Genomic DNA, 14214 nt, shown 5'->3' with positions numbered 1-14214 from the left:
CTGAATTGCTTCCCAAATGCTCCAAAACATCTCACTGACAGTCCATCTATTCCTCAATGATATAAATGCCAGACTAGACACAGAAAATTAATAATCAGGATATTCAATACTTAATACTAAAATCTAAAGGTTTTCTTCTGACATTTTAAAATTAAGCAAGGATATTTTAAAAAGACAAAAACTAGGTTTAGGAAAAGAGACAGTAGGAAATACGCTAAAATGTTTAAAGGAGACTGCCTCTGATAGTAGCACTGTGAACACTTTAAGAAACATTCTCTTCCCAAATCTCTAATAAGCATATTTTGTCAGCAGCAAAACCTAAATTTCACATGTGAGAAGAAAATGAACAATTTTGACATTAATAACTATGAAAAATATCAATACTCAGCAATCAAAAAGAATGAAATCTTGCCATTTGCAACTACGTGGATGGAACCGGAGGGTATTATGCTAAGTGAAATTAGTCAGAGAAAGACAAATATCCTATGACTTCACTCGTATGAAGACTTTAAGAGACAAAACAGATGAACATAAGGAAAGGGAAACAAAAATAATCTAAAACCAGGGAGGGGGACAAAACAGAAGAGACTCTTAAATATACAGAGCAAACAGAGGGTTACTGGAGGGGGGGTGGGGTAAATGGGTCAGGGGCACTAAGGAATCTACTCCTGAAATCATTGTTGGCACTATATGTTAACTAACTTGGATGTAAATTAAAAAGAGAAAAGAAAAATATCAAAAAATAAAACTGCTGTATAAAAACCTTTCCTATTACGTAATCTTAACCATTCACTAGTCAACCACATGCCCTGCTCTGCACTCCACTGCAGAGCCTGACAATGTCAATTCTGATATCTACATCAAGACAATCCTAAGCAAAATTTTCTCAAGCATATTGAATTTTTAGTCTGAAAGATCATTTCAGTGTTTGGGTGTTACGGGCTTCTGAGGGGAAATTTTGACAATAAAAACAGCAAAAATGAAAATTTAGCGGAATTAAAAATGGGTACTCAGGGGCGGCTGGGTGGCTCAGTCAGTTAAGCGTCCAACTCTGAACTTTGGCTCAGGTCATGATCTCACGTTTCTCAAGTTTGAGCCCCATATTGGGCTCTGTGCTGGCAGCACGGAGCCTGCTTGGAATTTCTCTCTCCCTTTCTCTGTGCCCCTCCCAGACTTGCTCTCTCTCTCAAAAAATAAACACACACAAAAGTTAAAAAAAAAAAAAAAAGCATACTCAGAATAAACAGAATATCCAAGAACATTATAATGGAACAAACTGCTTTTCTCTATCTTTTACCACCCCACCAAACAGAGGACGTAAAAGGGCAAGAGGGGTTGAGTATGTTCGCATATGCGGTCTGTGCTCAAATCTGAATAGAATCTAAAACAAAATGTATCATAAAACTTACTCATCCTTTGCATTTTTAAAAAAATTTTTTTCATGTTTATTCATTTTTTTCAGAGAGAGGGAGACAGAGCATGAGCAGGGGAAGGGCAGAGAGAGAGGGAGACACAGAATCTAAAGCAGGATCCAGGACCCAAGCTGTCAGCACAAAGTCTGACGTGGGACTTGAACTCACGAACCATGAGATTAGGATCTTGAGCCAAAGCTGGGCACTTAACCGACTGAGCCATCCAGGCGCCTCTTCTTTGCATTTTTATTTTTATTTTTAGAAAGAGGTGGGGAGGGGGGGGTGGTAGCGAGACGGACGCTCGAGGCACCTGGGTGGCTCGGTCGGTTGAATGTCCGACTCTTGATTTCCGCTCAGGTCATGATTCCAGGGGTTGTGGGATCGAGGCCCGCGCCAGCTCCGTGCAGAGTGTGGAGCCTACTTAACACTGTCTCTTTCTCTATCCCTTCCCTACTCACACTCATGGTCTAAGAGAAAAAACAGTAATAAAATAAAAATAAAAAACTATAAAAAATCACCCTGAAGAGAAGTACAGGAGACAACAAAAGACAGAGAGCCAGAAATAAAATAGCGTACTAGAATTTCATAATTTTCTTTTACCTGTTTTCATGAATCCTGGATGCTCAGCAATGTTTGAACTATTTAACAGCTTCACAGCTTTTCGATAATTGCCTCTTAAGTACTCAAAATTGCTTTTAAGAAACAGAGAGGGGGCAGACTGTAAAGAAAATATAAACTGTTTATACTCTGTCTTCACATGTGTGATGTGAGGTCACAACTGTACCACTATACTGGTATGTATTCAAGAGCGTAATTTAAGTCATGCTCACAAAAAACCATAGCTCCAAAATTTTCCATTGCTCTCACAACCCCAAAAAAGAAACTCATCAGAAAGCACCTCATAAACTCAATTCAGAGTCTGCCTTAAAAAATGCATACACCATATATGTATATCTATTACACCACTAACTGGAAGCCAACTTAACAGCACGAACTAGGCCTTTCATTTCAATGACTATTACAGAGACTGACGGTCTCCCTTACTTTTTAGGATACAAATAATCAGATGCTTTTCCAAAGAGGGATCTACAACAGTGTCATTCTGTGGACGGAAGAACCGCCTATTTTCGAGAGTGAGTCTTGCCGTGGCAAAGATCACATTTTGGGAGGCGCGCGGAGCCTCACTTCTCTGGAAACCCCCGTGGCGGCGGGCGCACAAGCGTGCCCACATCTGCAGAGCGCACACGCAGCCAGGAGGACCTCGGGCATCCCGGCCTCCTCACGCCTCGCTCCAGCTTCGCTGCAGGGTTTCCAAGTCCTTGCTCCCGCTCCGCTGCCTCCTGGTCGCCGAGGAAACAAGGGCTCGCAGGCTCATTCCAGGCAGCAGTGCCCCCTCCGGATCTGGGCATTACTGCCAGTCCGCAGCATCACTACTTCTTGTTTCTCTCTCCCTGGGACTAGGGCATCCACTCAGGCAGAAATCATGCCTTTTATCTCCAAACAGCTTTGGTGACGGTGGGCCGGCTAGTTGGGCCTTCCCCCCTTAGCCTCCAGTCTACGCCTCAGACCTGGGCTACCACTTGTTCTCCTCAAAAATCACCTGAGCAGTGACCCGCTGACTAATCTGGGTCCTGCCTGGGATTTCTAGGGTCAATTTACCCGAAGTTCTCCTACTACAAACCGTATCTCCTTATGACTCCATACTTAAAATTAACACTATTCCTGAAAGCATCGCGGATGTGTACAATTCTGTTTTCTCCCTCCATAGTCCTAAAAACCATGTATCAGTGGAGTGGACGGAAGGAGCACCGTGTCTCCAGTACTCTGGCATTAGTCAAAGTGAAGGTCAAGCCAAAGACCGTTTGGAAAGGGCAGGTTTGAGCCACAACCGAACTGTTCATCTTTAGTAAGTGGTTTGAGTGTAAACTAAAAAAATCCTGAGGTATCTAATAGTAAATGTTTGCGTGAATTATGATAAACAACTCCCAGAATGCTAGACAGCTATTTAAAACGGTGGTTCTGAGGGTTGCATACGAAGGGAAAATGCAAGCTGCAATTTTAAGTGAGAAAAGCACTGCATTAAATTAGAGACAAGGTGTGATCACTGCTTCACAACTCCATGTCAAGGCTCTTATCTACTGGTAGATATACACTAGATTAAGACTGAAATCAATTACTTAAAACTGGCAAATTAAAGAAAAAAAGAAAAAAGGAAGAAAAGTCAAGAAGAAACTTACATTTCCGGCTGTGTTCATGACCGACTTGATTTCCCTTTTGCATGCTTTCAGGGACTTCATTTGGATATAAGCTCTCACTTTATACTATTAAAAGAAAATGCTAGTATGTAAGAACAATGGTACATTTACACGTGGTGAGGCAGCTTGACTTTCTAGCTAAGGACATTCAACCCAACCTGTTCACAACATAGTTATGCCAGTTACTTGCAAAAGCAAATTTTAAATTATCTTAAAGAATCTATTTTCACTGTACTCTCAGAAGACATTCTAAAAAACAAAAAACATGGTAATGGTGGAATAAAACTTACACCCGAATTGCAAGCAAAACTCCTAACAATTCTTTTATTTTTTAAAAGTTACTTTATTTTCGGGGCGCCTGGGTGGCTCAGTCGGTTGGGAGTCCGACTTCGGCTCGGGTCACGATCTCACAGTTCGTGAGTTTGAACCCCGCATCAGGCTCTGTGCTGACAGCTCGGAGCCCGGAGCCTGCTTGGGATTCTGTGTCTCCCCCTCTCTGTGCCCCTCCCCTGCTCCTGCTCTGTGTCTCTCAAAAAATAAGCATTAAAAATCAGTGTTGTATTAGTTTCAGGTGCACAGTATAGTGATCCAGCGCTTCTGTAATTCCTACCAGTTCTTACGTGCCCACAGCTAACTAAGAATGAATCTTAATAGTCTCCAAACTGATTTTGCCATCCAATACACCCAGGCCATTTCTCTCAATCTTTTATCAAGGAATTAAAAGAAATGATACTGCATTATCATCTTAAGCAAATGTATTTAGAAGGATGAACATGCTTTTAAATTGTAATACTCCAAAGCCAAAAAGACATACATTTTTTTTCACATTTTTTTACATTCATTTACTGCTTTCGATGATCTTCCACATTCGTCATCATTCCTGACTATTAGCAACCACGCATGACGCAGACTCTCGCTTCGAATTTACCTGATGGATCTTGGATCTTGCAGCTTCTATCAGGGCTCCACTTTCAGCTTTGTGATTAGATCCGTCTTTGCTGGTGTTGTTACCAGTCTGTAGGGTGGTGACACAAAGTTAACTGAAATTAAGATTTCTTTTGCCATAATTTGAATCAGTGATTTCCAAGCGTGCTAGTCTGAATCACTTAGCGAGCATTTCCAAACTTCAGAAGCCAGACATTCAGGTGTAACAGTCTGGAGTAATAGGCAACTTTTTTTTTTTTTCTTAAGGAAACTCTACTTTTGAGAAGCTTGCACTAAGCATGATGATAGCCAGGTTTAAAAAGCACAGATATGACTCAAGCAAAAGTTGAGGTTATCCTTCTGGAACCCAGAACAGATCACGTCATTCCCTTCTCAAAAATTTTCTCTGGTATAAACACTGGCAACATCACACCCTAGATTCCTAGCAGCGTTCAAAAGCCTTCACACTGAGACCCATTATTGGAGTTGCCAACCTCACCTCCTGACCTCCACTGACTTTTCAGGTATACTATACACTTAAGGTGGCCGGAAATTCCTCCAATATTCCACTCTCACGTCTGTGCTGTTTTCTCTGCCACGACGGCCACCCTGCTCCAGCCTGCTGCTTCTGTCTACTCAAACTATATCCTTCAAGGCCTAAATCAAACATCCAAACTTCCTTCCCCACCTTCCTCCCAGTCCCTTGACAGATGCTCCCCAGCTCTCTCCTCCCACACACTGGAGTTCCTCGAAAAGCGAAAACGTTTTCATTTTTGTCACTTTAATAGCTAGCAAAGGACACAAGCATCTGTTGAACAGAACTGCATTTTCTCAACTCTTATCAGTACTGAATATAAAAATAAAGTATTTTACCACATAGTGTTTAGGAATAATGCTAAGATGATTTAACCAAATTCTTTTTTTTTTCAGTATTTTTTTAACGTTTATTTATTTATTTATTTTTCAACGTTTTTTATTTATTTTTGGGACAGAGAGAGACAGAGCATGAACGGGGGAGGGGCAGAGAGAGAGGGAGACACAGAATCGGAAACAGGCTCCAGGCTCCGAGCCATCAGCCCAGAGCCTGACGCGGGGCTCGAACTCACGGACCGCGAGATCGTGACCTGGCTGAAGTCGGACGCTTAACCGACTGCGCCACCCAGGCACCCCTTAACGTTTATTTTTGAGAGAGACAGAGAGAGAGAGAGAGAGCGAGAGAGAGCGCGTGCGAGCGGGGCAGAGGCAGAGAGAGAGGGAGACAGAATCCAAAGCAGGCTCCAGGTTCCAACCTGTCAACACAGAGCCCGACGCAGGGCTCAAACCTACAAACCGTGAGATCATGACCCGAGCCAAAGTCGGATGCTTAACCAACTCAGCCACCCAGGCGCCCCTGAAGTATTCTTACCAAGTCTCTTATCAGAATATGTCATAAATGTGCATTCTTTCTAAAGAACTTTCATGATGAAATATTTTCTAGTGAAAGCTGCCTGTTTATCCAGCTTTGGGGTTTCTATTGTCTTAATTCTAATCTTTACATTCTGTAAAATTAGTATCTCACACATGCCAAGATGCTAACATACTGAGACCCTCGTAAGACGCTGGTAGGAACGTAAAATTGTGTAACATTTTCAGCCTCTGTACCACAGGCTGGCAGTTCCTCCTAAGATTAAACACAGAATTACCATACAATCCAGCAATTCCACTCTTGGGCATGGACCCAAGAGAAATGAAAACATGCCGCCACAAAACTTGCACACAAATGTTCACAGTAGCATCATTTCTATCACCAAATGTGGAAAACAACCCCGATGACCACCATCTGATGGATAAAAAACTGTGGCAAATTGATACAATGGGGTATGATCTGGCCATAAAAAGCAAAGAAATATACATGCTACAACTTGGTCAACTTTGAAAGTATCAAACTAAGTGGAAGAAACCAATCACAAAAGGCCACATATTATATGACTGCATTTATATGAAACGGCCAGGATAGTCCAAATTCACAAAAACAGAAAGTACATCAGGGGCACCTGGGTGGCTCAGTCGGTTAAGTGTCTGACTCTTGGTTTTGGCTCCGGTCACGATCTCATAGTTCAGGAATTTGAGCCCTGCATCATGCTCCACTCTGACAGCACAGAGCCTGCTTAGATTCTCTCTCTCTCTCTTTCTCTCTCTCTCTCTCTCTCTCTCTTTCTCTCTCTCTCTTTCTCTCTGCCCCTCCCTGCTTCCTCTCTTTTGCAAAATAAATAAACTTAAAAAAAAGAAAAAGATTTGTGGTTGCCAGGGGCTGGGGGAAGGGGAAAAGAAAAAGTGCTAACGGGTACGGGGTTCCTTTTTGGGGTGATGAAAATGTACACAGTGGTGATGCTTGTACAACTCAGTAAGGATACTAAAAACCACTGAATTATACAGTTTAAAAAGGTAAATTTTGTGGATGCGAATTATATTTACCTTTGCTTTTTTTAGGTCATTAATCAAAAAAAAATTTTTTTTTAGTTAAATAGGCTCCATGCCCAACGTGGGGCTCAAATTCATGATCCTGAGACCATGAGCCACACACTCTACCAACTGAGCCTGCCAGATGCCCTCATTAATAAAAAATTTAACTCATCTGTCTCTCCCTACGTAGCCTGTGGGCCACCTGAGGGTAGGCATAATTCTTTTGATTTTTATTCATTAAAAAAATTTTCATAAACAACAACAAAAAATAAGCTGTAACAAAAAAGATTTTTTTGAGGTATAATTGACATATAACATTGTTTTAGGTCTACAACATAACAATTAGATATCTGTATCAAGTGTGAAATAAAGAGGTCTAGCTAGGGGTGCCTGCGTGGCTCAGTCAGTTAAGTGTCGGACTTCGGCTCAGGTCATGATCTCACGGTTCGTGAGTTCAAGCCCCGCGTCAGACTGTGCTGACAGCATGGAGCCTGGATCCTGCTTCAGATACCGTGTCTCCTTCTCTCTCTGTCCCACCCCTGCTCACACTCTCTGTCTCTCAAAAATAAATAACACTGCAAGGAAAAAAAAATAAGTCTAGTTAAACCATCCATCACTAGACTGTACAATTACAAAGGTCTTTTTCTTGTGCTGAGGACTTTGAATATCTACTCTCTTATCAACTTTCAAATATGTTATACAGTATTATTAATGATAGCCACCATCCTGTACAATGAGTTACATTTCAATAAAGCTGTTAAAATATTTAATAACCATACATTTTAATCTGATCACCTTACAACACTCACCTCATTCTTCCCATTTTTGTTATTGTTACCCTGTGAAATCATTTTTTCTAGGACAGCAAGAAGATGCAAAGCTTTCTCAGCTTGATAGGTTAATATATATAGGTCTACAAGCAAAAAACACACTGCTTGGGCAAATTTTTCTTCTGGGGGAAAAAAACAGGAAAAGAAAAGTTACAATCCAAAGTAAAGCAAACATTTCAGACCACTCCTCTCCCCAGATTCCTAAAGAGCAAAGCCTAAATCTTTATTTTTGTTTTGTTTTTTGTTTTGAAATGTTTATTTATGTTTGAGAGAGAATGAGAGAGAGGGCGGGCGGACATGTGTGGGAAAGGGGCAGAGAGAGAAGGAGACAGAGTATCCAAAGCGGGCTCAGTGCTCTCAGAGCAGGGGTCAAACTCATGAACCGTGAGATCATAACCTGAGCCAAAGTCAGGCGCTTGACAGACTGAGCCACCCGGGCGCCCCCTAAGTCTCTTTATTTAAATGTGTGTTCATCCCCCAGAGCCATGAAGGGAAGCAACCTGCAATACCAACAATGCGATTGCAGTATTCTCCATCTGAAGGCCTCCCGTCGCTGGGTTTCCACTAGCTGATCCTTCTTTGGCAAAATATCTACCAACACACCAAATGAGGAGAATCACTTCAGGTAGAAGGAAACCTCAATTCCTGTACCTGCTCAGCTACTTACTGGATATGTTGCCTCTATATATCAGCGAGCTAATTTTTACACCTCAGCTGGCTGACCTGTAAAATGGGGAGAATACTTCACCTGCTTGAAGGCAGGGGAGTGAACCAGGTGATCTCTTGAGGTTCCTTCCAACTCTAACAAGGACTTCAAAGGAAGAAGAGCCCAATGAAGAGAGAAAGGGTAACCTGGCATGTCATAATACTATTTTCTTTTCCTTTCAAAAGAGAAGATAAAAGGAAAAATAAGATCTAAAAAAGGATGCTAAAATCAAGACCAGAAAAATTTAAAAGCCCTTAAGAGCCTTTTAACAAGTCTTCCCGATTCCATTCTTGTTCTTACAGAGCAGCCGGAGTGGAATCAATTGAAAACTAGAATCAACATGGTTGATGCACAAATGTCATATATCTCTACGGGTTTCACACCACTCTTTTTAAGTTTATTTATTTTGAGACAGAGAGAGAGAGAGAGAGAGAGAGAGCACTGTCAGCAGAGAGTCTAATGCAGGGCTTGATGCCAGGACCCTGGGATCATGACCTGAGCCTAAACCAAGAGTTGGACACTCAATCGACTGAGCCAACCGGGCACCCCTCCATCCCACCACTACTCTTAAAACACTAAGTCCTTGGGGCACCTGGGTGGCTCAGTCGGTTAAGCGTCCGACTTTAGCTCAGGTCGTGATCTCACGGTCCGTGATGTGGAGACCCACATCGGGCTCTGTGCCTGGAGCCCGCTTCGGATTCTGTGTCTCCCTCTCTCTCTGCCCCTCCCCCACTCACATTCTGTCACTCTCAAAAATAAAAACATTAAAAAAAATTAAAAAACCAAGAAAAACATTAAGTCCTTACCCAGGCCACAGGACTTCACCTGTTCCTTACCTTGCTGCCTCTGACGTCACCTGCTACTGTTCTCCCCACCTGGCTCCAGCGTCAATGACCTGCTGTTCCTCTCACTCAGCAAACTCAAGCTCATCTCAGATGCTCTGTACACACTATCACCTCTGGCTGGAATGCCTGCCCCTCAAGAGTCACGTGGCTCACCTCCTCTCTTCACTCAGGTCTCTTTTCAGAGGCTGTCTTACCCCAGGCCTTCCTTGATTGCCTTACCTAAAAACAGCGTTCCCAGTCCATCTGTATTCTCTTACCAATTTTAGCTTTTCTTCATGGCATTTGGCTACCTCACAATACATACTTATTGTGTCGCTCTCTCTCGCGTTAGAATATAAGCTTAACGAGGGTAAAGACTCTCTGTTTCAGTCACTACATTATCTTCAGAACCCAGAACAGTTTGGGTCCACCGTGTATGTTCAATCAATACATGCTGTGTGAAGAACCAAGCAGTAAAGTTTTTAAAAATAACAATAACGATTTTCAAAGAAGAAGAAAAATGGATCTGAATTCTGCCTCGGTGGCTTTATTCCACTTGGCCACCGTACATATGAACAAGATTTCATGAACGGTTCCCGAAATTCTAACAACCAGCTTCGTAGGGGTGCCTGGCTGGCAAGGTCGGTGCAGCGTGCGACTCCTGATTTTGGGGTCACATGTTCAAGCCCCACATCAGGTGTAGAGATTACTTTAAAAAAAAAGGCTTTACAGAAAAATACATCTGAGGGGGCGTCTGGGTGGCTTAGTTGGTTGAGAGTCCAACTTCATTCTGGCTCAGGTCAGGCATGATCCCACAGTATGTGAGATCAAGCACAGAGCCTGTTTGAGATTCTCTCTCTCCCTCTCTCTCTGTTCCTCCCCAGTTCACATGTGTGCGCACTCTCTCCCAAAATAAATTTAAAAAGGAAAATCCATCCGTGTCATCCCGGAGGTATAATTCTGATTTCCAGCTTTACAGAGAAAGGAACTGGCCGCTGTTTACACCATCTTCGCCACGGGCACCTCTCCTGCCCAATCTGTCCAGCCACCATGCCCTCAGGACAGAGGAAGAGGGGAGCACCTTGAAAACGCCTCCCTGGAGCCACAGGAAACAGCCACTCAACCAGCTGACGGCAAAAGGGGACCCTGTAACTCTTCCCAAAGCCCCACAGAGGAGCCGTCACACTCTACTTCTTATCCTGCGGGAACCACATTAGCAATCAGGTGTTTATAAGTCAAGAACCGGCATTAGTGTTTTGAATTTAAAAGAAAGTAACCTAAAGAAAAAGACAAAAACATGACCACAACTGAAATCTGACTGCTTGTGGGCTGGAAACAAACAGCCCTCTCTAACAACCATCTCCTGGATCTGGCTTTGCTGCCTTATTTGCTCCCTCTTTCTTCCCTTGCCTGTACCTTTCTTACTACGCTTACTCGAGGCTGCTAACTGCAAGATAATCGCAACACCAAAACAGAGTCTGTGCTATCTACTCCAGGGATTCCCCACAAAACTGTCAGGGGGGCAACAGACAAGAAAGTACCACGCTGTCCGCTAACATCCCCAGTCTTAATACACTGCTCAATAAAGAACGGATCAGGTACACGAAGCTGTGTTCACACAGCAAAGGAAAAAACAAACAGCACGAAGTCTTTCCAATTAGCAACCTCATTTCTCATCACAATTTGCAAAAATCGAGGGGAAGGAGTGGGGAGGAAACGGGAGAAGAAAACCCGGGTTCATTTAAAAGTAACGTCATTCTTATCTTTTTTATCTTTAGTGGCTAAAACTGGACACAGCTTTTTTCCTTCTTTCTTTTTTTTTTTAAACGTTTATTCATTTTAGAGACAGAGAGAGACAGAGCATGAATGGGGGAGGGTCAGAGAGAGAGGGAGACACAGAATCTGAAACAGGCTCCAGGCTCTGAGCTCTCAGTACAGAGCCCGACGCGGGGCTCGAACTCACGGACCGCGAGATCATGACCTGAGCCGAAGTCGGTCACCCAACCGACTGAGCCACCCAGGCGCCCCTCCTTCTTTCTTTAAATACTGGCATGTGATTCCTTGATTTAACTGGGTAAGAAACTACCAGAGCCCCCTCTGACTATGACAGGGAAGTTCTGGACTTGAGAGAACATACCAAAAGGTTCTATGAACTGGTAGAGCTTTTCACCAACTGCTATGGCCTCTGAGTACTGCCGCAGATGATACAGAAAGACTGCCTGATTGTAATACAACATGCTGTTCTCCACGTCGTCTAAGCCATCCATTTCTTCGACAGCTGAGTGGACCTACGAAACAGTCAGCCAGGATATGTTCTCAAAACGGTAAGAAAATAAAGAGAAATGAAAGAAGCTATGCGAGTAAACAGGAACACAGGCCAACATTTCTCACTCTGATTTTTCCACATTTTCAACAGAACTTCCAGATTTTAATTATTCTTACTAAAAATTATTTTATTAATAATAAAATTCCGTTAAGTAAAACATTTTCATGGGACTTTATGTAGACAAGGCAAGGCAAGTCTGTTCCTTGCCACTGTGAAGAACGTTTCAACCGCCAACATGGCTTTTGAACTGGTTCCCCACTTTGTAGCCTCCTTGGGGGCGAGCAAAACTCAAAACAATCTTTCCCATGTGCACTATGTTACGCACTATGTATACATAAGCTTGATTCCATTTTGTAAAAACTAAACTAAAACTTAAACATTAACAAACAGCTAACTACTTAACTATGGGCCAGACCTGCTACATTAAACATTTTCCAGAGAATATCTCATTTAATCCTTACCATACCTCAAGGACATAGACATTATCATTCCCATTTTATAAATAAGAAGACCAGCACAAAAAGCTTAACTATCTTGCCCAAGGCCTTATAGCTAGGAAGTATATTTTCTGAAATTCCTCTTACGTTCAGGTTTTGTTCCCATAACTTAAAGAAAGCAGATTTTTTATTTTATTTAAAATTTTTTTCTCATGTTTGAGAGACAGCACGTGCACGCACAAGCAAGCACAAGCAGGGAACGGGCAGAGAGAGAAAGAGAATCCCAGTCAGGATCTGCACTGTCAGCACAGAGATGGACGCAGGTCTCAATCCCACGAACCGTGAAGTCGTGACATGACCTAAGCCAAAATCAAGAGCTAGACACTTAACTGACTTGAGCCACCCAGGAGCTCTTAAAAAAATAGAATCTTTAAATAAACAACAAAAATAGGCTATTGATGGCTTTACTAAACATCTACATCTGATACCAGAAAAAAAAAAAAAAAAGTTTGCATTGTATTATTTTTTAAATTTATTTTTAGGAGTTTATTTATTTTAACAGTGACAAAGAACAAGTTGGGGAGGGACAGAGAGAGAAAGAATCCAAAGCAGACTCTGCTCTGTCAGTGCAGAGCCCGATGTGGGGCTCAGATGCTTAACTGACTGAGCCACCCTGGGGCCCCCACACTCTGCATTTTAAAGCTAATGACTACCTGCTTATCCCCTCCCTAAGTTATTGCAGTAGGCTTACAAATTTTAATAAAGTTTCATAGCCATTCTGTACTTTCATGTAATACACAAAGCTGGAATTAGTATTAAAACTAATCTTTCTTTGTCACTATGAAGATTGGAATAAGTTACCAAGCAATGTTAAATAATTAATTCTAAGACTGACGTTCCCCTACATTAAGCAGTGGAACTTTGATACACATGATGAACTTAACGTTTTGCTAATGACAAGGTACCGGAAGTTTCAGGACACATAGTGATCTGTAATCAGACATCTGCAGACTTCAGTCATACGTGCGTTAAGCCTGACAGGGAGGTGCAAATGTTACCAACTGGTCCTCTCTGACCAACAGCACGTGCATCTCAGTGGGTTTGGAGCTTCTGTATAATCTTCACTTACCAAGTCACTATCTTCCCATGATTAAAAATAGTCTCTGTAGAGAACACTCAATTTCCAAAGAAAGACAATACTTCTTGGTAGTAATGTAATGCAGAGAGAATGAGCTAAGAAAGGGTTAATTCTTAGCCAGAAAGGGGAGGGGGGTTTTGGACAAATTAAGGAATTTTGGATTCAAAAAGGATTGACCTTATGACATATATAACCGCCACACTTTCTGTGATTCACGAAAAACATGAACTTGTTTGGCTCTAGCCAAAACAAAAACTATTCGTTAAATGAGATAAAGCATAATAGAAATGGAATGGGTTGAAAAGGTATGTATGTAACTATGCCCAGGGCATAGGACCTTGAACAGAAGTATGATTTAGAGAAAAGTTAGGAGACACGGGTATAAACACCTCTAGGACACACAAGGCAGTGGATTGCATGAGGGGTATTACTGAACCAGCCTTATTAAGAATCAAGGCTGGTGAAGGGTGCCTGGTTGGCTCAGCTGGTTAAGCGTTTGACTTCAGCTCAGGTCATGATCTCATGGTTCGTGACTTCAAGCTTCATGTCGGGCTCTGTGCTGACAGCTTAGAGCCTGGAGTCTGCTTCAGATTCTGAGTCTCCCTCTCTCTCTTCCCCTCCCCCACTCAAGCTCTGTCCCTCAAACGTTAAAAAAAAAATTAAAAAACCAAAAGGTGGATCATTGTTTAAAAAAAAAACCACCACCTCTGATTCTTGATTTTGGCTTAGGTCATGATCTCACGGTTCCTGGGATGAGCCCTGCATAGGGCTCTGCCCTGACAGGGCGGAGCCTGCTTGGGATTCTCTCTCATCTCTGTCTCTCTCAAAATAAATAAATAAACATTAAAAAAAAAAGGCTGGTGAAAGGATTTTAAAAAGCAGTTTTCTTGGCTTAACAGGAAGCTTGCAAGAGTCTCTTT

General features: G+C 42.3%; 1 protein-coding gene across 7 annotated transcripts in view; it reads right to left on the bottom strand.

The window, feature by feature from the left end:
- The window catches only part of CNOT10 (CCR4-NOT transcription complex subunit 10), a 71223-nt gene that overhangs the window by 36383 nt on the left and 20626 nt on the right, over nucleotides 1-14214 (bottom strand). For all 7 annotated transcript variants that reach the window (XM_042903825.1, XM_042903823.1, XM_042903824.1 and 4 more), the window contains 5 exons: nucleotides 11531-11681; nucleotides 7843-7985; nucleotides 4596-4682; nucleotides 3650-3733; nucleotides 2013-2130 (listed from right to left, as the gene is read on the bottom strand). In XM_042903825.1, coding sequence (XP_042759759.1) covers nucleotides 2013-2130; nucleotides 3650-3733; nucleotides 4596-4682; nucleotides 7843-7985; nucleotides 11531-11681 — 583 coding nt within the window. The remainder of the gene's footprint in view (nucleotides 1-2012; nucleotides 2131-3649; nucleotides 3734-4595; nucleotides 4683-7842; nucleotides 7986-11530; nucleotides 11682-14214) is intronic.

Source organism: Panthera leo, chromosome C2 (assembly GCF_018350215.1).
Source record: "Panthera leo isolate Ple1 chromosome C2, P.leo_Ple1_pat1.1, whole genome shotgun sequence".
Classification (NCBI taxonomy): Eukaryota; Metazoa; Chordata; class Mammalia; order Carnivora; family Felidae; genus Panthera; species Panthera leo.
Note: the sequence above shows the minus strand (reverse complement) of the source record. Positions and strands in the feature narration are given on the sequence as shown.